The 19,615-nt window shown below is 51.3% G+C and overlaps 1 protein-coding gene across 5 annotated transcripts in view; it reads right to left on the bottom strand.

Annotated features, from left to right (window-relative positions):
* Positions 1–14,075: 14,075 nt before the first annotated feature.
* Positions 14,076–19,615, bottom strand: part of KALRN (kalirin RhoGEF kinase) — a gene marked incomplete at its 5' end in the record, with an annotated part of 215,479 nt that continues 209,939 nt past the window's right edge. For all 5 annotated transcript variants that reach the window (XM_077449731.1, XM_077449733.1, XM_077449734.1 and 2 more), the window contains 2 exon segments: positions 14,076–16,309; positions 16,427–16,565. In XM_077449731.1, the coding sequence (XP_077305857.1) occupies positions 15,764–16,309; positions 16,427–16,565 (685 nt within the window).

Genomic DNA, 19,615 nt, shown 5'->3' with positions numbered 1-19,615 from the left:
TTTTCCCTGATTTGCATGCAAAAGTATGAAAGCAACAGTTCCCTCTGTTCAGAGACCTGTGTTGTTTGTCAACACAGGGCTCTGGGCTGTGATTGGACAGCACAGCAGATCATAGCCAGGAATCCTTCCCTGTTAAATCACAGGGAACCAGGCGGGCGGTGGCGTGCCCCCAACCCAGAAACCGCTGGGAGTGGTTTGGCTGCTTTGGGACAGACCTGGGCCTCATTCCTACAACCCTGGCCGGTGAAGGTCTTCGGGCAGGGGGCCTTTCGGAATCTGGAATACCCTTTAACATAGAGGCGCCCCCCCCATGTGAATGAGAATGGGGTATATAGTACCCTTACCCAGTCACCAAAAAAATGTGTCAAAAAGTGATCATCAAGCATGGCGCTGCCGCCACTACCGGCAGACATGAAAAAGAAGTAAAAAGACTACTCCCAAAAAAAAAAAAAAAACAGTGTCCCTAATTCCCTAATGTAAATCCATCGTCAATAACGCCGCCCCTGAAAAAAAAAAAAACACTCCTGCCGTCCGTGAAGGCTGACCACCTACTGCAGGCTCCGCCATTTGACAGTTCTTATATAGCCCTGCCCCCTTGTGTCATCACCAATCCAGCATGCACTGGTCCATGACGTCACAAGGGGGGGGGTGGGTGCCTCCTGCCCTTACCTATATAAGAACTGTCAAACAGTGGAGCTTGCAGTAGCCTTCATGGACGGCAGAAGGGTTTTGTTTTTTTCAGGGGCGGAGTTATTGACTAAAGATTTACATCAGGGACCCCCCCCCCCCCTTTTTTTTTTTTTTTTTTTTTTTTAAATAAAGGAATTAGTAAAAAAACTGTCAGTGTTTATTACTTTTTAACACCTTTTTGGTGAATGATTAGGCCCAGGGTGTCACAGCCCCGCCCCAAAGTGCCCCACCCCATGTTGAGGGCATGTGGCCTGGTATGGTTTAGGAGGGGAGAGGACGTTCACATGCCGCTCCCCTGTTTCCAAACCTGCCAGGCTGTTTTCTCGGCTAAGGGTCTGGTATAGATTTTGAGGGGGACCCCATGCCGTTTTTTTGGCAAGGGGTTCCCCTTAAAATCCATACCAGGCCCTAAGGGTAATTTTTTGCTGCAGTAGAGTTGTCACAAAGTGTGGAATAATGGAAAAAATCAATCAATAAGGACAAGAAGTATTTCACTTTGAAGAGATTTCTTCTTACTTCCTCTTGTGTCTGTATGTGAAGGAAAATCTCCCCCTTGGGACTAAGACCACAAAAAAAAAAACAAAAAAAAAATGGCTTTAGAAACATTTCAATCTACAAACTGCAGGCAGGAATGGGTTAAAAATATTATGGTTCCAATTATTTGAACATCCAGATGAAGTGAGATATTCATTCTTGCTAAACTCAACTTATCAGCATGCAGGGGGCGCCATCTGAGCAGGGTGCTAGATCAGGGTATGCAAAGGGGTGGGTGGAGGTGTAATCAGTTTAGGAAGCTAGATTATGGTATGCAGGGGGTGCCATATAGGATTGCCATCTGTGCAGTGCAGGGACCTGGGTCAGGGTATGTGGGGGGGGTGCCATCTGAGCAGGGAGCTGAGTCAAGATATGCAGGGGTGCCATCTGAGCTGGGTCAGGGTATGTGGGGGGGGGGTGCCATCTGAGCAGGGAGCTGAGTCAAGATATGCAGGGGGTGCCATCTGAGCTGGGTCAGGGTATGTGGGGGGGGGGTGCCATCTGAGCAGGGAGCTGAGTCAAGATATGCAGGGGTGCCATCTGAGCTGGGACCTGGGTCAGGGTATGTGGGGGGGGTGGGCCATCTGAGCAGGGAGCTGAGTCAAGATATGCAGGGGTGCCATCTGAGCTGGGACCTGGGTCAGGGTATGTGGGGGGGGTGGGCCATCTGAGCAGGGAGCTGAGTCAAGATATGCAGGGGTGCCATCTGAGCTGGAAGCTGGGTCAGGGTATGCCACCTGTGCCCTGTTGTGTGTTAGGTTATGCAGGGGGTGCCACCTGTGCCATGTCGTGTTAGAGTTAATATAATATAATATATATAATTAATATAATATAATATCGTGTTAGGTCATGCAAGGAGCTGGGTCAGGGTATTGCAGGAGGTGCCACCTGTGCAGGTCAGGGTATGCAGGGGCTTCCATATTTACCATGTTTTGTGTTAAGGTTAGGTTAAGCAGAGGGTTCCACGGTCCACCTGTGCACGTTATACAGGGGATGCCATCCGTGCAAAGAGTTGGGTCAGGGTATGCAGTGGGTGCCATCTGTGCAGGGAGCTGTGTTAAGTTGTGCAGGGGATGCCATCTATGCAGGGAGCTAGGTCAGGATATGCCATCTATGCATAATCTGTGTTGGGGTTAGGTTATGCAGGGAGCTGGGTCAGGTTATTTCAGGAGGCGCCACCTGTGCAGGGAGTTGGGTCGGAGTATGCAGGGGGTGCCATCTGTGCAGGAAGCTGTGTTAGATTATGCAGGGGGTGCAACCTGTGCCATGTTCTGTGTTAGGGTTAGGTTATGCAGGGTGCTGGGTCAGGGTATGCAGGGGGTGCCATCTGTGCAGGGAGCTGGGTCAGGGTATTGCAGGAGGTGCCACCTGTGCATAGTGCTAGCTCAGGTTATGCAGGGGCTTCCATATTTACCACGTTTTGTGTTAGGGTTAGGTTAAGCAGGGGGTTCCACCTGTGCAGGGAGAGGCGTTATGCAGGGGATGCCATCAGTGCAAAGAGTTGAGTCAGGGTATGCAGGGGATGTCATCTGTGCAGGGAGCTGAGTCAGAGTATGCAGGGGGTGCATCTGTGCAGGGAGCTGAGTCACGGTATTTCAGGGGGTGGCACCTGTGCAAGGAGCTGGATCAGAGTATGCAGGGGGTGCATCTGTGCAGGGAGCTGGGTCAGGGTATGCAGGGGGTGCCACTTGTGCAAAGAGCTGAGTCCGGGTATGCAGGGGGTGCACCAGTGCAGGGAGCTGGATCAGAGTATGCAGGGGGTGCATCTGTGCAGGGAGCTGGGTCAGAGTATGCAGGGGGTGCCACTTGTGCAAAGAGCTGGGTCAGGGTATGCAGGGGGTATATTTGTGCAGGGAGCTGGGTCGGGGTATGCCACTTGTGCAAAGAGCTGGGTCAGGGTATGCAGGGGGTACATCTGTGCAGGGCGCTGGGTCAAGGTATTGCAGGGGGTGCAACCTGTGCAGGGAGCTGGATCAGAATACGCAGGGGATGCTATCTGTGCAGGGAGCTGGATCAAGGTATGCAGGGGGTGGCACTTGTGCAAAAAAGCTGGATCAAGGTATGCAGGGTATGCCACTTGTGCAGGGAGCTGGGTCAGGGTGTGCAGGGGGTACATCTGTGCAGGGAGCTGGGTCAAAGTATGCAGGGGTGGTACCTGTACAGGGAGCTGGGTCAGGTTATGCAGAGGGTGCCACTTGTGCAAAGAGCTGAGTCAGGGTATGCAGGGGGTGCATCTGTGCAGGGAGCTGGGTCACGGTATTTCAGGGGGTGGCACCTGTGCAAGGAGCTGGATCAGAGTATGCAGGGGGTGCATCTGTGCAGGGAGCTGGGTCAGGGTATGCAGGGGGTGCCACTTGTGCAAAGAGCTGAGTCCGGGTATGCAGGGGGTGCACCAGTGCAGGGAGCTGGATCAGAGTATGCAGGGGGTGCATCTGTGCAGGGAGCTGGGTCAGAGTATGCAGGGGGTGCCACTTGTGCAAAGAGCTGGGTCAGGGTATGCAGGGGGTATATTTGTGCAGGGAGCTGGGTCGGGGTATGCCACTTGTGCAAAGAGCTGGGTCAGGGTATGCAGGGGGTACATCTGTGCAGGGCGCTGGGTCAAGGTATTGCAGGGGTGCAACCTGTGCAGGGAGCTGGATCAGAATACGCAGGGGATGCTATCTGTGCAGGGAGCTGGATCAGGGTATGCAGGGGGTGGCACTTGGGCAAAAAAGCTGGATCAAGGTATGCAGGGTATGCCACTTGTGCAGGGAGCTGGGTCAGGGTATGCAGGGGGTACATCTGTGCAGGGAGCTGGGTCAAAGTATGCAGGGGTGGTACCTGTACAGGGAGCTGGGTCAGGTTATGCAGAGGGTGCCACTTGTGCAAAGAGCTGAGTCAGGGTATGCAGGGGGTGCACCAGTGCAGGGAGCTGGATCAGAGTATGCAGGGGGTGCATCTGTTAAGGGAGCTGGGTCACGGTATTGCAGGGGGTGGCACCTGTGCAAGGAGCTGGATCAGAGTATGCAGGGGGTGCATCTGTGCAGGGAGCTGGGTCAGGGTATGCAGGCTGTCTGTGCAGGGAGCTGGTTCACGGTATTGCAGGGGGTGGCACTTGTGCAAAGAGTTGGGTCAGGGTATGCAAGGGGTACATCTGTGCAGGGAGCTGGGTCAGAGTATGCAGGGGGTGCCACTTGTGCAAAGAGCTGGGTCAGGGTATGCAGGGGGTATATTTGTGCAGGGAGCTGGGTCGGGGTATGCCACTTGTGCAAAGAGCTGGGTCAGGGTATGCAGGGGGTACATCTGTGCAGGGCGCTGGGTCAAGGTATTGCAGGGGGTGCAACCTGTGCAGGGAGCTGGATCAGAATACGCAGGGGATGCTATCTGTGCAGGGAGCTGGATCAAGGTATGCAGGGGGTGGCACTTGTGCAAAAAAGCTGGATCAAGGTATGCAGGGTATGCCACTTGTGCAGGGAGCTGGGTCAGGGTATGCAGGGGGTACATCTGTGCAGGGAGCTGGGTCAAAGTATGCAGGGGTGGTACCTGTACAGGGAGCTGGGTCAGGTTATGCAGAGGGTGCCACTTGTGCAAAGAGCTGAGTCAGGGTATGCAGGGGGTGCATCTGTGCAGGGAGCTGGGTCACGGTATTTCAGGGGGTGGCACCTGTGCAAGGAGCTGGATCAGAGTATGCAGGGGGTGCATCTGTGCAGGGAGCTGGGTCAGGGTATGCAGGGGGTGCCACTTGTGCAAAGATCTGAGTCCGGGTATGCAGGGGGTGCACCAGTGCAGGGAGCTGGATCAGAGTATGCAGGGGGTGCATCTGTGCAGGGAGCTGGGTCAGAGTATGCAGGGGGTGCCACTTGTGCAAAGAGCTGGGTCAGGGTATGCAGGGGGTATATTTGTGCAGGGAGCTGGGTCGGGGTATGCCACTTGTGCAAAGAGCTGGGTCAGGGTATGCAGGGGGTACATCTGTGCAGGGCGCTGGGTCAAGGTATTGCAGGGGGTGCAACCTGTGCAGGGAGCTGGATCAGAATACGCAGGGGATGCTATCTGTGCAGGGAGCTGGGTCAGGTTATGCAGAGGGTGCCACTTGTGCAAAGAGCTGAGTCAGGGTATTCAGGGGGTGCACCAGTGCAGGGAGCTGGATCAGAGTATGCAGGGGGTGCATCTGTTAAGGGAGCTGGGTCACGGTATTGCAGGGGGTGGCACCTGTGCAAGGAGCTGGATCAGAGTATGCAGGGGGTGCATCTGTGCAGGGAGCTGGGTCAGGGTATGCAGGAAGTATATCTGTGCAGGGAGCTGGTTCACGGTATTGCAGGGGGTGGCACTTGTGCAAAGAGTTGGGTCAGGGTATGCAAGGGGTACATCTGTGCAGGGAGCTGGGTCAGAGTATGCAGGGGGTGCCACTTGTGCAAAGAGCTGGGTCAGGGTAAGCAGGAAGTATATCTGTGCAGGGAGCTGGTTCAGGGTATGTCACTGGTGCAAAAAGTTGGGTCAGGGTAAGCAGGAAGTATATCTGTGCAGGGAGCTGGTTCAGGGTATGTCACTTGTGCAAAAAGTGGGGTCAGGGTATGCAAGGGGTACATCTGTGTAGGGAGCTGGGTCAGAGTATGCAGGGGGTGCCACTTGTGCAAAGAGCTGAGTCAGGGTATGCAGGGGGTGCACCAGTGCAGGGAGCTGGATCAGAGTATGCAGGGGGTGCATATGTGCAGGGAGCTGGGTCAGGTTATGCAGGGGGTGCCACTTGTGCAAAGAGCTGGGTCAGGGTATGCAGGGGGTATATTTGTGCAGGGAGCTGGGTCGGGGTATGCCACTTGTGCAAAGAGCTGGGTCAGGGTATGCAGGGGGTACCTCTGTGCAGGGCGCTGGGTCAAGGTATTGCAGAGGGTGCAACCTGTGCAGGGAGCTGGATCAGGGTACGCAGGGGATGCTATCTGTGCAGGGAGCTGGATCAAGGTATGCAGGGGGTGCCACTTGTGCAAAGAGCTGGATCGAGGTAAGCAGGGTATGCCACTTGTGCAGAGAGCTGGGTCAGGGTATGCAGGGGGTACATCTGTGCAGGGAGCTGGGTCAGAGTATGCAGGGGGTACATTTGTGCAGGGAGCTGGGTCAGAGTATGCAGGGGTGGCACCTGTACAGGGAGCTGGGTCAGGTTATGCAGAGGGTGCCACTTGTGCAAAGAGCTGAGTCAGGGTATGCAGGGGGTGCACCAGTGTATGGAGCTGGATCAGAGTATGCAGGGGGTGCATCTGTGCAGGGAGCTGGGTCAGGGTATGCAGTCTGTGCCACTTGTGCAAAGAGCTGGGTCAGGGTATGCAGGGGGTATATTTGTGCAGGGAGCTGGGTCAGGGTATGCAGGGGGTGTCACTTGTGCAAATAGCTGGATCAAGGTATGCAGGTAAGGTGACCAGATTTTTAAAATTAAATCCGGGAACATTTATTTGTTTACTAGTAATGGCAGCAATCAGCGACTCATAACGGGACTGCGATATTGCGGTGGACAAATCAGACACTAAGTGACACTTTTGACACTTTGTGGGAACCAGTGACATTAATACAGTGATCAGTGCTAACAATATGTACTGTCACTGTACTAATGACACTGGCTGGGAAGGGGATAACATCTAGGGCAATCAATCGGTTAAATGTGTGCCTAACAAGTGTTTTCTCACTGTGGGGGACGTGCTTTTTTTTTTTTGCAGGAACACAGGATCAATGTCTTCCACACTGACAGAATGACGAACTGCCTTGTTTACATAGGCAGACCACTAGGCGAGTCCACTGATTGGCTCTGATACCCAGAAATGCAGGATCACGTATATAAGTGATCATGCGCAGCGTGACCACCCCGTTGCAGTAAATCTGCTATCAGGCGATTGGAAACTGGTTAAGATCATCAGCTTTATGATAACTCACAGGCACCATGCACTCTATCATGGCTCTGTCGGCATTATGATAACTCACAGGCAGGGGGCGCTCTATCATAGCTCTGTCGGCATTATGATAACTCACAGGCAGGGGGCGCTCTATCGGCATTATGATAAGTCACATGCAGGGGGCGCTCTATCATGGCTCTGGCTGGCTCTGTCGGCATTATGATAACTCACAGGCAGGGGGTGCTCTAACATGGCTCTGGCTGGCTCTGTCACAGTGTGTCACATAACATGGCTGCTGGGTGCTGATTTTGTTAACTTCTGACCAATAAGTGGTGCTGCCTGTGAGTTCTGATACCATCCATTATACCAGAGAGACAGACACAGTGCAATGTAGTCCATTCACAGACACCCCCAAAGCTCACCTGTGTTGTAGCCTTGAAGGCACTGGCAGCCCCCCAATTGGATCCCCTCCCCCTCCATTCCGGCTGCTGGACATCATCACCTGAGCTCAGCTGCCTCTCTCTGCCCGTTGCCTCCACCGGCCTCACAGCCTCTCGGGTCTCACTCTCCGGGCCCACAGCTACTACTGACTACTGAGTGGGAAGCAGAAGAAAAGGACTCTGCCGGGGAAGGCAAGGAGATAAGCAGGCAGTCGGCTGGCCGGGATTGGAGCCAAGGCAGAAGAACATGTGAGCGGAGCTGAATGGGCATGTGCCTGTGTCCTATCATATAGAGTCCCCCATCGTATAGTCCCCCATCAGATTCTGAAAATACCCGAAGATGAACGGCGCCTGGCTGAGCCGGAAGTGTGGCGAGCAAAGCGAGGCCGAGCCCGAAGTGTGGCGAGCAAAGCGAGGCCGAGCCCGAAGTGTGGCGAGCAAAGCGAGGCCGAGCCCGAAGTGTGGCGAGCAAAGCGAGGCCGAGCCCGAAGTGTGGCGAGCAAAGCGAGGCCGAGCCCGAAGCGCCCTCTAATTTTGCCAGCCCTATGTCCGCTTGGATGGTGGGGCTACCGCCTCGACTCACGGCGCAGGCGCCGTTCATCTTCAGAGATTTTCCGAAGCTTCTCCTGCTCCGTACTGCGCAAGCGCTGCGCATGCGCAGTACGGGGCGGACACTATATGATGGCAGGACACTATATGCCAGAACACCGGAAACTGAAGAAATAGTCCATCCGCTCCGACCAGCACATCATCAGAAAGGGACAGAGATAATGGAAAAAATACACCCCCTAAGCTAGTAGGAGCGGGGGGGGGGGGGGGGGGGTGTAATTCTGATTTATTTTTTTATTTTTTTTATTCTGCACTGACTGTCTTTGAAAATTGCCCCAGCTCCTGTTGAAGTCAAATCTGGGGACAAAACCGGGGACAGAATTGGTCCAGAGCCAGTGTCCTCAATCCGGGGACTGTCCCCTGAAACCGGGGACATCTGGTCACCCTATATGCAGGGGGTGCCATCTGTATAGGGAGCCATATATTTCAAGCTGCATACAAATGTTTCAGGCTTTTTGGGCATCATCAATGCAGCGTATGGAAGCCATGATTTCCATGGAGTAGGGCTGGGGGTCCTATATGAATGCCATGGTTTCTACACACTGCACTGATGATGGCCAAAATGCCCGAAACAGCTGCACACAGCTTGGAATAAATGTCTCCATAATGTTCGGCTATATTCGCTCTAAACACCATCGCCTCTGGATGTATATCTGTCTCATGGGGTGTAAAGAAATGATTTGCATGGCTCCGCCCACCGCCCTGAAATGAGGAATATTATTTGGGATGGAATCGGACACCTTGGTACCTGAAGCCTCTCCCGAGCGATCACCGATTGGTTTGGAAGACTTCTCGATCCCTTTAGTCTCACCATCACCTGTTTGTATTTCACATTGAAAAGATTAAATCCATTTTTATTCTATTATAATTCCCGAAATCCTGGAATAAAGTCAGACGAGCGACAGATAAACTCTTTATTTCACGCTGTACATTCGCATTTCAACAACAAAGACAACTGATCTAGACAAAAATACCCCGATCTATACTGTGCAGGCTTCCAAATCCGGAAAACAGGGCGCTTCACCCTCCCCATCCCCCGACAAACCCCCCCCCGCCCCCCCTCCCAGCCTGTACCCCTGACCGCTCTTGATTGTGGCGTTCCCTGCGGCTGGGATTTGTAACAAATCTCTGGAAATGTAACTTTTTCTTACACATATAAATTAAATATTTTCCATTAAATAGGGATCCGGTGAAAAAGTGCAACATTGTAAAAATTGGGCCCTCGATTTGCTTAAAAAGTTGCGGTTTTCCGGTCTGATGTGAACTTTAGAAATGGCGGAAAAGAAAAAAAAAAAAAAAGCGTCAGATTGTGGAAAAAATGGTCACAGCTGCACCCCGTACAAGTTTTAGATTCGGCTCCGCCTACAATAGGAACTTCCTGTGAGGGAATAAAAAGCAGGAAAACCAAAGACGGTGAATCACCAAATACCGCCCACGTCATTCGTCGCTACTTAGTAAATGAAAACCCGTCCCCAGCCAAAAACACATTTTTAGGCTCCATTGACATCTCCACGTTGGGTGAACGCATTGCGAATGAGCACATTTTCATGGAATGTCCAAAAAACAAAACAAAAAAAAACACGTTGCGCCATTTTTTATTACTGGAACCCATTCATTCATGCGCATCGAAGCATGCGGTTAATAAAAATAAAAAAATCCACACAAAGCTCAAAAGGTGCAGGAGCTGCTTTTGTGCATTTGTTGCACGTAGGGCCAGGCATGAAGCGCAGAAACGCACAAACAAAAAAAAAACGCGGCAATGTGAACGGGGGTTTAAGGTTTTGGGCGGAGAGTGTCAGAAGGCATGTAGTACGAAAACGCATCAAAAACGCAGTGATGTGAATGGGGGCTTAAAGGGGTTGTAAACCCTCATGTTTTTTCATAGGATGCATTAAGGTGAAAAAACACCTAGCAGTGACCGCCCCCCCCCCATTTTACTTACCTGAACCCCTTCATTCACTCGGCAGGGAGACGCACCCTCCCTCTCTCCATGGGGGCCCCCCAGCTCTTCATTGGATAGATTGATAGCAGCGCAGCCATTGGGGGGGCGGGGGCCGAGTCCAATATTCATGTCTATGGATGCAAATGCTCGATTCAGGAGAGCGCCTGCAAGGTAACCCCCTTGGGAGAACGCTTCCTCCGGGAGAACGCCAGAACTCTGTCGGAAAAACCTTCAGCGTTTTTTTTTCCGACTGGAAAACCGGTCGTGTGTACAGGGCTTTGAGGTTTTTGGATGGAGTGGGTCAGGGTCAGAAGGTATGTAGCACAAAAAACGCGGCGATTTGAATGGAGCGGGTCAGGGTCAGAAGGCATGTAGCACAAAAAAACGCGGCGATGTGAATGGAGCCTTATGGTTTTGCGTGGTGTGGGTCAGGGTCAGGAGGCATGTAGCACAAAAATGCGGCGATTTGAATGGAGCGGGTCAGAAGGCATGTAGCACAAAAAAACGCGGCGATGTGAATGGAGCCTTATGGTTTTGCGTGGTGTGGGTCAGGGTCAGGAGGCATGTAGCACAAAAATGCAGCGATTTGAATGGAGTGGGTCAGGGTCAGAAGGCATGTAGCACAAAAAAAACGCTGTGATTTGAATGGAGCGGGTCAGGGTCAGAAGGCATGTAGCACAAAAAAACGCGGCGATGTGAATGGAGCCTTATGGTTTTGCATGGTGTGGGTCAGGGTCAGGAGGCATGTAGCACAAAAATGCGGCGATGTGAATGGAGCCTTATGGTTTTGCATGGTGTGGGTCAGGGTCAGGAGGCATGTAGCACAAAAACGCGGCGATTTGAATGGAGCGGGTCAGGGTCAGAAGGCATGTAGCACAAAAAAACGCGGCGATGTGAATGGAGCCTTATGGCTTTGCGTGATGTGGGTCAGGGTCAGGAGGCATGTAGCACAAAAATGCGGCGACGTTAATTGGGGCCTTACGGTTTTGAATGGAGTGGGTCGGAGTCAGAACTCCTGTAAGGTTTTTATCGCTATGACCCCCCCCACACTCAGGACATTTTTTTTTTTGCGTTGTCACCGTGATCATTTCCCCAATGGGGTCACAGCAATAAAAACACAACAGGTCATCTAACCCTCCCCCCTCTATAAATTTGGATGTAATAGACCCAAAATAATGTCTCATTAAAGTGGAACTCTGGACCAAAAAAAAAAGAAAGACCAATATTCCGCAGCCTGTCACGGGCATTATTAGTCCCCTCCTGTAACAACTGTTGATCCTGCCAATAGATCTGATATTTTCCCACTGTCTGTATCAAGGTGACAACACTTTTAATTCCGCCCAGCAGCGGTGTCACCCTGTGGACAGATTCGCCCACTTCCTTCCAGCGCCACGCCAATGCGTTTCCAGTCCTGGCGCCGTCACTTTCCCGCCATTTCCAAGGTTCACACGCCGCGGACTATCCGGGTCATAAATTAAAGCATCAAATCACATAATAAACACCAAAAAATCGTTAATAAATATCACACGTCTACACATAAACCCTCCAGTTTTTCTCTACTATGATTTCCAGTTATACGGCGGCGCCGCCTATGTTGGCGCCATCGTTAATGGCTGTCCTCCGTCATTCACATGTCTGAGGAACTTCCAGTTATGGTTCTTGTGGGGGGAGGGGAGGTCACAGTGAATTAAAGGCATAGTAAAAAAAAAATAAAAAAAAAGCTAATCACAATTGTGAAAAGAGCACCCGTCACGTACACACGGGGCGGCCATGCTGCAGGTTGAGGGGCATGAAACGCGTCGGTTCACATCTCACGGCTTAGTGATGCCCACAGGACTCCCAGCTTTGGCCTGGCTTAGAGAACGCCACAGCTGGGTGACAGGTACACTTACCAGCAGCAGATACACAGGTAGGTCTTCATGCCATGAGTGATCACACTTTAGTGGAGGGCACAAGCAACTGTGACAGTTAAGCCATCAGATGGCTGGAGTCGAAACGTGACACGTGTGCAGCAGCGGCACTGGGCCTATGAGCTGCAGTTGCCCAAGATGGCAGCTTCCTTGGCAATAAAGAAGAGGAGGGTTTAGTTCCTCTTCAACGCGGCTCTGCTTGAACCAAGTCACAGAGAGCGCCCCCCACAGGGGTGCACATTTCATAGCAGATTAAACATATATTAAATAAATAAATACATTGTTCCCCTTCAGGCTGAATAATACACACACCCCCCCCCCCCCCCCCCCCGAGGGTTCCGGCATCTTAGATTAGGTTTCCTAGTGCTATCAAGGCCTACCAAGCATGAAATCCTCCTAAAAAAAAAGGTCACTTTCTGCCCCTCCCCCCACATAGGACAAATAAATGACTCTCAGAGGGAGTATTAGTGGAGCGTTGGACCCGATGATTAGTAGTTCTCTGTCTATTGGGGTATCTCTAGGGGTCCCTGGAGTGCTCAGAATAGTATACAATGGATGGGAGTGCCTCAGAAGTGTGTGTGTGTGTATTTATTTATATATACACATACATACGCTATATTACCAAAAGTATTGGGACGTCTGCCTTTACACGCACATGAACTTTAATGACATCCCAGTCTTAGTCCGTAGAGTTCAATATTGGGTTGGCTCCGCCCTTTGCAGCTATAACAGCTTCACCAGAATGGTCAAACATTTCCCATAGACACCCTCCTAAACCTTGTGGACGGCCTTCCCAGAAGAGTTGAAGCTGTTATAGCTGCAAAGGGTGGGCCAACCCAATATTGAACCCTACGGACTAAGACTGGGATGTCAAAGTTTGTGTGCGTGTAAAGGCAGGTGTCACAATACTTTTGGTTAGAGATATATATATAATGTATAGATAAATAGTCCAATAAAAGTTTGATAACAGGTGAGCGGCTTTATCCAACACGTTTCAGGGCTCACAACTCCTTTCATCTGGGCTTCAGTGCTGTCAATGATTGGTACACATGTGTAGCACTTAAAAGGCAACTCTCTGTCTACTGGGGTGTCTCTAGGGGTCCCTGGAGTGGTCAAGACGGTAAATAAATGTATGGGAGTGCCTCAGGTATATACAAAGTTCACTAACATTTTATATCTCTTGACCACAGGTCAGAGGATACTACCAACACGTTTCGGGGGTCATAACTACCTTCATCAGGGTATAAGTGAGGTATATACTAGAGAGCAGTTTTATGGGACAAGGATTAGCATAACAGCAGATTGCCAGGCTGATCCAGTCCACATACCTCTGGGTGTTGAGACATTGGAAATTCCATTTTAATTTTTTTGCCATCCCTACAAAAGCATAAAAAATAAAAAAACAAAAACAAAAACAAAAGTCACTCTCTACTTCCCCTACATATGAATGATTCCCATTGGGTGTCAACTAGGGGTCCCTGGAGTGGGCAAGACAGTACAGAAAGGGGCGAGAGAGCCTCGGGTATATATGAAGTCCAGTAAAAGATTATTTAACTTGACAAGTCAGAGGTTAGAGCCAAGACATTTCGGGGGCTCCCACCTCCCTTCCTCAGGGCTGCCAATTATTGGGTATATACTGGACTCCTGTCTGAATAATACCTATGAATGTTGAGGCATCTCAAGATTTCCCTGCCCTGCCATCCCTACAGATATATAAAAACAAAACAAAAAAAGTCACTCTCTACCTACCCTTCATATTAAGGACTCCCAGAGGGCGTGTTGGTGGCACACTGGACCCAATCATCAATATAAACTAGCTTAATGTGCGGTTCCAAAAGGCATCTCCAGGGGTCCCTGAAGTGGTCCAAACGGCAAACAAAAGATGGGAGTGTCTCAGATATATATAGAGTTAAGTAAATGATCTAACACATTTCAGGGGCCCTCAACTCCCTTCATCAGGGCTCAATGTTGGCAGTCATTAGATATATACTGGTCTCTCCTGCCTGAACACCTCTGAAAGTTCAAGCATCTTAAAATTAGGTTTCCCTACCTTCCCCCTCTCAGAAAAAGTCACTTTCCACCCCCCCCCCCCCCCCACATAGGGCAGATAAATGACTCTGGTATGTCTAAGGCTCCTGTGGTGTTTGTAGCTGTACGGTTATAATCAGTAACACTCTATATAGCTATGAAATTATAGACCTATGAAATGTATAGATAGATTTCAATTTTTTTGACCCTACTCTTCCCCTCCCCCCCAAAGCAGTGAAGTCAATACTGTACAATATTACAGGGAACTACAGACATCTGAGCAGAGACACAGACAAGATTGACGGCGATGTTGTCCATTGGTCGCACAGTGATGTCTCCGATCTCATCATTTTGGCGCTACGGTTCTCTAAAGACAAATTGTTCGTAACACACGGGAGTCATTGTAACAGTCATCTTCCTGACAGTACGGTATGTAGTTAGTCGACGGTCCCATTTTCTCTGGAGCGTCTGAGAACAGGCATAGCCAATCACATAGCAGCACGTCGAGATAAAACCTCTTTGGGCCTGAAGTAATGTTCATTGCAAAGGAATTGCACCAATGCACAGCACCAAATGAGTTCATAGAAAATAAAAAGACTTCTTCATCTGTTCCGGAATTAGGACTGAGATGCTGTGAGTGGCAACAAGCGAAGAGCCTCCCTCTGATAAATGGAGGTCCTCAACCATCCCTATAAAAAAAATGGCGGTTCTCAACCTTCCCTCTGAGAAACGGATGTCCTCAACTGTCCCTCTGAGAAACTGAGGTCCTCAACCATCCCTCTGAGAAACGGAGGTCCTCAACCATCCCTCTGAGAAACGGAGGTCCTCAACCACCCCTCTGAGAAACTGAGGTCCTCAACCACCCCTCTGAGAAACGGAGGTCCTCAACCACCCCTCTGAGAAACTGAGGTCCTCAACCACCCCTCTGAGAAACGGAGGTCCTCAACCATATCTCTAAGAAATGGAGGTCCTCAACCACCCCTCTGAGAAACTGAGGTCCTCAACCACCCCTCTGAGAAATGGAAGTCCTCAAACGTTCCTCTGAAAAATGGAAGTCCTCAACCGTCCCTCTGAGAAATGGAAGTCCTCAACCACCCCTCTGAGAAATGGAAGTCCTCAACCGTCCCTCTGAGAAATGGAAGTCCTCAACCGTCCCTCTGAGAAATGGAAGTCCTCAACCATCCCTCTGAGAAATGGAAGTCCTCAAACATCCCTCCGAGAAACGGAAGTCCTCAAACATCCCTCCGAGAAACGGAAGTCCTCAAACATCCCTCCGAGAAACGGAAGTCCTCAAACATCCCTCCGAGAAACGGAAGTCCTCAAACATCCCTCCGAGAAACTGAAGTCCTCAAACATCCCTCCGAGAAACTGAAGTCTTCAACCATCCCTCTGAGAAATGGAGGTCCCCAACCATCCCTCTGAGAAATGGAGGTCCCCAACCATCCCCCTGAGAAATGGAGGTCCCCAACCATCCCCCTGAGAAATGGAGGTCCCCAACCATCCCTCTGAGAAATGGAGGTCCCCAACCATCCCCCTGAGAAATGGAGGTCCCCAACCATCCCCCTGAGAAATGGAGGTCCCCAACCATCCCCCTGAGAAATGGAAGTCCTCAAACATTCCTCTGAGAAATGGAGGTCCTCAACCATCCAACCAATCCCTGTTTCAGAATACGGGTCGGCGCAGGATATGAACCCGTTACAAATGTATCCATAGCCGTCCTGGTTAATACTGATTCAGCAGGAGGTGGTGAGGCCTTCATGTTCCCATGGCATTACGGTTCACAATGAAACTCTTGGCATTGGGCAGTGGACGGGCATCATTCTGGTGGCTCCGCCTCTCAATGAAAGTGGTCAGTCGCGTGGTGTCCAGGGGGATTTTCGAATAATTGCTATAGTGAGGCTGGAGCCAGGGATGCAGCAGACAGGTAGCCACCGTCGGCCTCCAGCGGGCGTCCATCTGCAGTGTGGCCCGGATGAAGTCCTGAGCGGCTTGGCTGACACTGGTGAAATACTCCAGTGGGAAGGAGAAATCCACCCTGCAGATGTTCATACAGGTCTCCTCGCTGCTCTCGTCTAGGAATGGCGACACGCCGCTCAGCATGACGTACGTCAGAACGCCCAGACTCCAGATGTCGGTCGCCAGAGAGACCGGCGTGCCTTTAATCACCTCCGGAGCAGTAAACTCCGCGTTCCCCAGCAGCTGGTGGACATAATAGTGGCCGCTAATCCTCGTGGCGTCTTCAAGGTCAATTATTTTGACCCGCGGCACCGGGATGCGGAGGTCGATCAGGAGGTTTTCAGGCTGTAGGAAAGAGAGAATGACAAAAAGGTTGGCAGAGGCTGAAATGCACCTTTCCGAAACGTTTTCTGCCTGGCAGCGCGGGGAAAGATTGCGGACCGGGAAAAACAAGCGGCTCACCTTGAGGTCTAAGTGGGCGACACGGCAGCCGTGCAGATACTGGAGGGCCCCCAGGATGTCCCGCATGTAGAAGGCCACCTTCTCCTCCATCAGCTCATCATGCTTCATAAGATAATCCAGCAATCGGCCGTCATCCACCCTGAAAGAGATCAGATCATGTGATCACTAAGCAGCGGCCTATAATAAAAAAAAAAAAAAGGGGCTTAAGGGGCATTTTCCCCAGAAAAGGTCCAAAGACCAGACGACAGATCTGCAGGTGATGGGGCTCATTCCTTTGGGGGATTTGGGGAATAAGGAGATCTGATTTGCGTCACAGAGGAGAATTTCTTTTGTCAATTTATACAAAATATGGTTTTAAAGAAGAACTCCGGAAAAAAATAAAAATAAGAATGATGGAGGCCATAGTACAGCTTCTATGAATGGAGGAGGGTGGTGGAAAGGGCAGGGATAGCTGCTACTCTTGATGAGTGCCTGTGACGGGTCCAGAGCTTCTATTAACCCCTACAGCACTGGAAGATTATGGCTGGGAGGGTAACGGCAGGGCAGGGAGAGCGGTGCAGGGGACTTCAGATTTCAACTAAGGCTTTGTAGGCGATGCGGGTGGAAGAAGGAGCCGAGTACCTATCAAAACTAGGTACCCATCCCCCCTCCCCCCCCAAAAAATGACATGCCATATGTGGCATGTCCGGGGGTTAGGGCTCAAAGCAGAAGCTCTACTTTTGGCCGGCTGCTGGGGGATCTATCGATGCCGGCCGCTGGGGGGGGATCTATCGATGCCGGCCGCTGGGGGGGGATCTATCGATGCCGGCCGCTGGGGGGGGGGATCTATCGATGCCGGCCGCTGGGGGGGGGGATCTATCGATGCCGGCCGCTGGGGGGGGATCTATCGATGCCGGCCGCTGGGGGGGGATCTATCGATGCCGGCCGCTGGGGGGGGGATCTATCGATGCCGGCCGCTGGGGGGGGATCTATCGATGCCGGCCGCTGGGGGGGGATCTATCGATGCCGGCCGCTGGGGGGGGATCTATCGATGCCGGCCGCTGGGGGGGATCTATCGATGCCGGCCGCTGGGGGGGATCTATCGATGCCGGCCGCTGGGGGGATCTATCGATGCCGGCCGCGGGGGATCTATCGATGCCGGCCGCGGGGGGATCTATCGATGCCGGCCGCGGGGGGATCTATCGATGCCGGCCGCTGGGGGGATCTATCGATGCCGGCCGCTGGGGGGATCTATCGATGCCGGCCGCTGGGGGGATCTATCGATGCCGGCCGCTGGGGGGATCTATCGATGCCGGCCGCTGGGGGGATCTATCGATGCCGGCCGCGGGGGGATCTATCGATGCCGGCCGCTGGGGGGATCTATCGATGCCGGCCGCTGGGGGGATCTATCGATGCCGGCCGCTGGGGGGATCTATCGATGCCGGCCGCTAGGGGGATCTATCGATGCCGGCCGCGGGGGGATCTATCGATGCCGGCCGCGGGGGATCCATCGATGCCGGCCGCGGGGGATCCATCGATGCCGGCCGCTGGGGGGATCTATCGATGCCGGCCGCTGGGGGGATCTATCGATGCCGGCCGCTGGGGGGATCTATCGATGCCGGCCGCTGGGGGGATCTATCGATGCCGGCCGCTGGGGGGATCTATCGATGCCGGCCGCTGGGGGGATCTATCGATGCCGGCCGCTAGGGGGATCTATCGATGCCGGCCGCTGGGGGGGATCTATCGATGCCGGCCGCTGGGGGGATCTATCGATGCCGGCCGCTGGGGGGATCTATCGATGCCGGCCGCTGGGGGGATCTATCGATGCCGGCCGCTGGGGGGGATCTATCGATGCCAGCCGCTGGGGGCTTGTTTTACACTTGATTCAGAACGCGGCATTGAACGCACTGTTTTTTAAAGCTCTCCGAACTCCAGTCAAAGCTCCAGGTTCCCTTGCAGTCCTGTCCACGCTTTGTGTTCCCTTTCCTTTCAAAAACGATCCCCCCCCCCCCCCCCCCCCGTGACATTTTCTTGGTACTTCGAAGCATCTTCAAAGCCTCCACAGAAGTCTATGACAACGCTCGCTAACAGCACCTGCAGCTTTGGAGAGGCTTTTATTCAGCTTTAGCTTTGCACTGTTCTGGAGGTATTGCAGGTATCCCAGGATGCACTGGGAAACCAACAAGCAAACCTTTCCATCCAGATGTAAAGCTAATAGATCCGCTGTTAGACTTATAACTTCAAAATCTCTGTACTACTGGGGAAAAGAAGATATTGGAAATAAATGTTATATATAATCCACTTCAATATCGGGCACTTTCATCCACTTCCTGCCCAGGCCAACTTTCAGCGCCGTCACATGTTGAATGACAATTGCGCGGTCATGCAACACTGCGACCATATGATATTCGTATCATTTTTTTGAGACAGATAGAGATTTCTTTTGGTGGTATTTAATCACTGCTGGGGGGGGGGGGGGGGGGTTATTTTATTTATTTTTGCTAAATAAACCAAGGAAAAAAAAACTGCTTTTCTTTGTTTCTGTTATTCCATTAATCTTTCTTCATAAATTTAGGCCAAAAGGTTTTTTTGCTCCATTTATTTGGTGAAAATCCCCCAAATCAGTGTATATTATTTAGTCTGTAGGAAAGTTATAGAGTCAGTCCTGATGTGCTGACGGCCGATCTCATTTCCCGAAGCCTGAAAATGCCCAAACAGTACAAATACCCCCCAAATGACCCCTTTGTGGAAAGTAGACAGTCCAAGGTATTTAGTAAGAGGCATGGCGAGTTTTTGGAAAAAGAAGACTTTTCTATGGGATTTTATTTTCTAGTCTATTCTTTTCTTTGCTATTAATTCTATTCCATTCCTTTTCTATTATATCTTATTCTAGTCTTTTATTTTTTATTCTATTCTGTTTATTCAATTTTTAACCATTCTAGTCTATTCCTTTCATTTCTATTCTATTCTGTTATGTTTTACTCTTCTACTATTCTTTTATATTATTTTATTTCCTAGCCTATTCTTTTCTATACGATTCCTTTACTTTCTATCACTTTCAAATTTGACTTTTGTCCGAATTTGGTTTTCGTCTGAATTTAGATTCAGAACTAAAAAACGAACCCGCACAGGTCTAGCATGTACACATATATGGTCGCCAGGCTGCAGCTCTCCGTTACTAAGGCGGCTGGATAAACCTTTCACCATTTA

Source organism: Lithobates pipiens, unplaced genomic scaffold, assembly GCF_037356315.1.
Source record: "Lithobates pipiens isolate NorthernLeopardFrog02 unplaced genomic scaffold, aLitPip1_a1.2 Scaffold_22, whole genome shotgun sequence".
Lineage (NCBI taxonomy): Eukaryota > Metazoa > Chordata > Amphibia > Anura > Ranidae > Lithobates > Lithobates pipiens.
The sequence above is the reverse complement of the archived record's forward strand: the minus strand, read 5'-3'. Positions and strand labels throughout refer to the sequence as shown.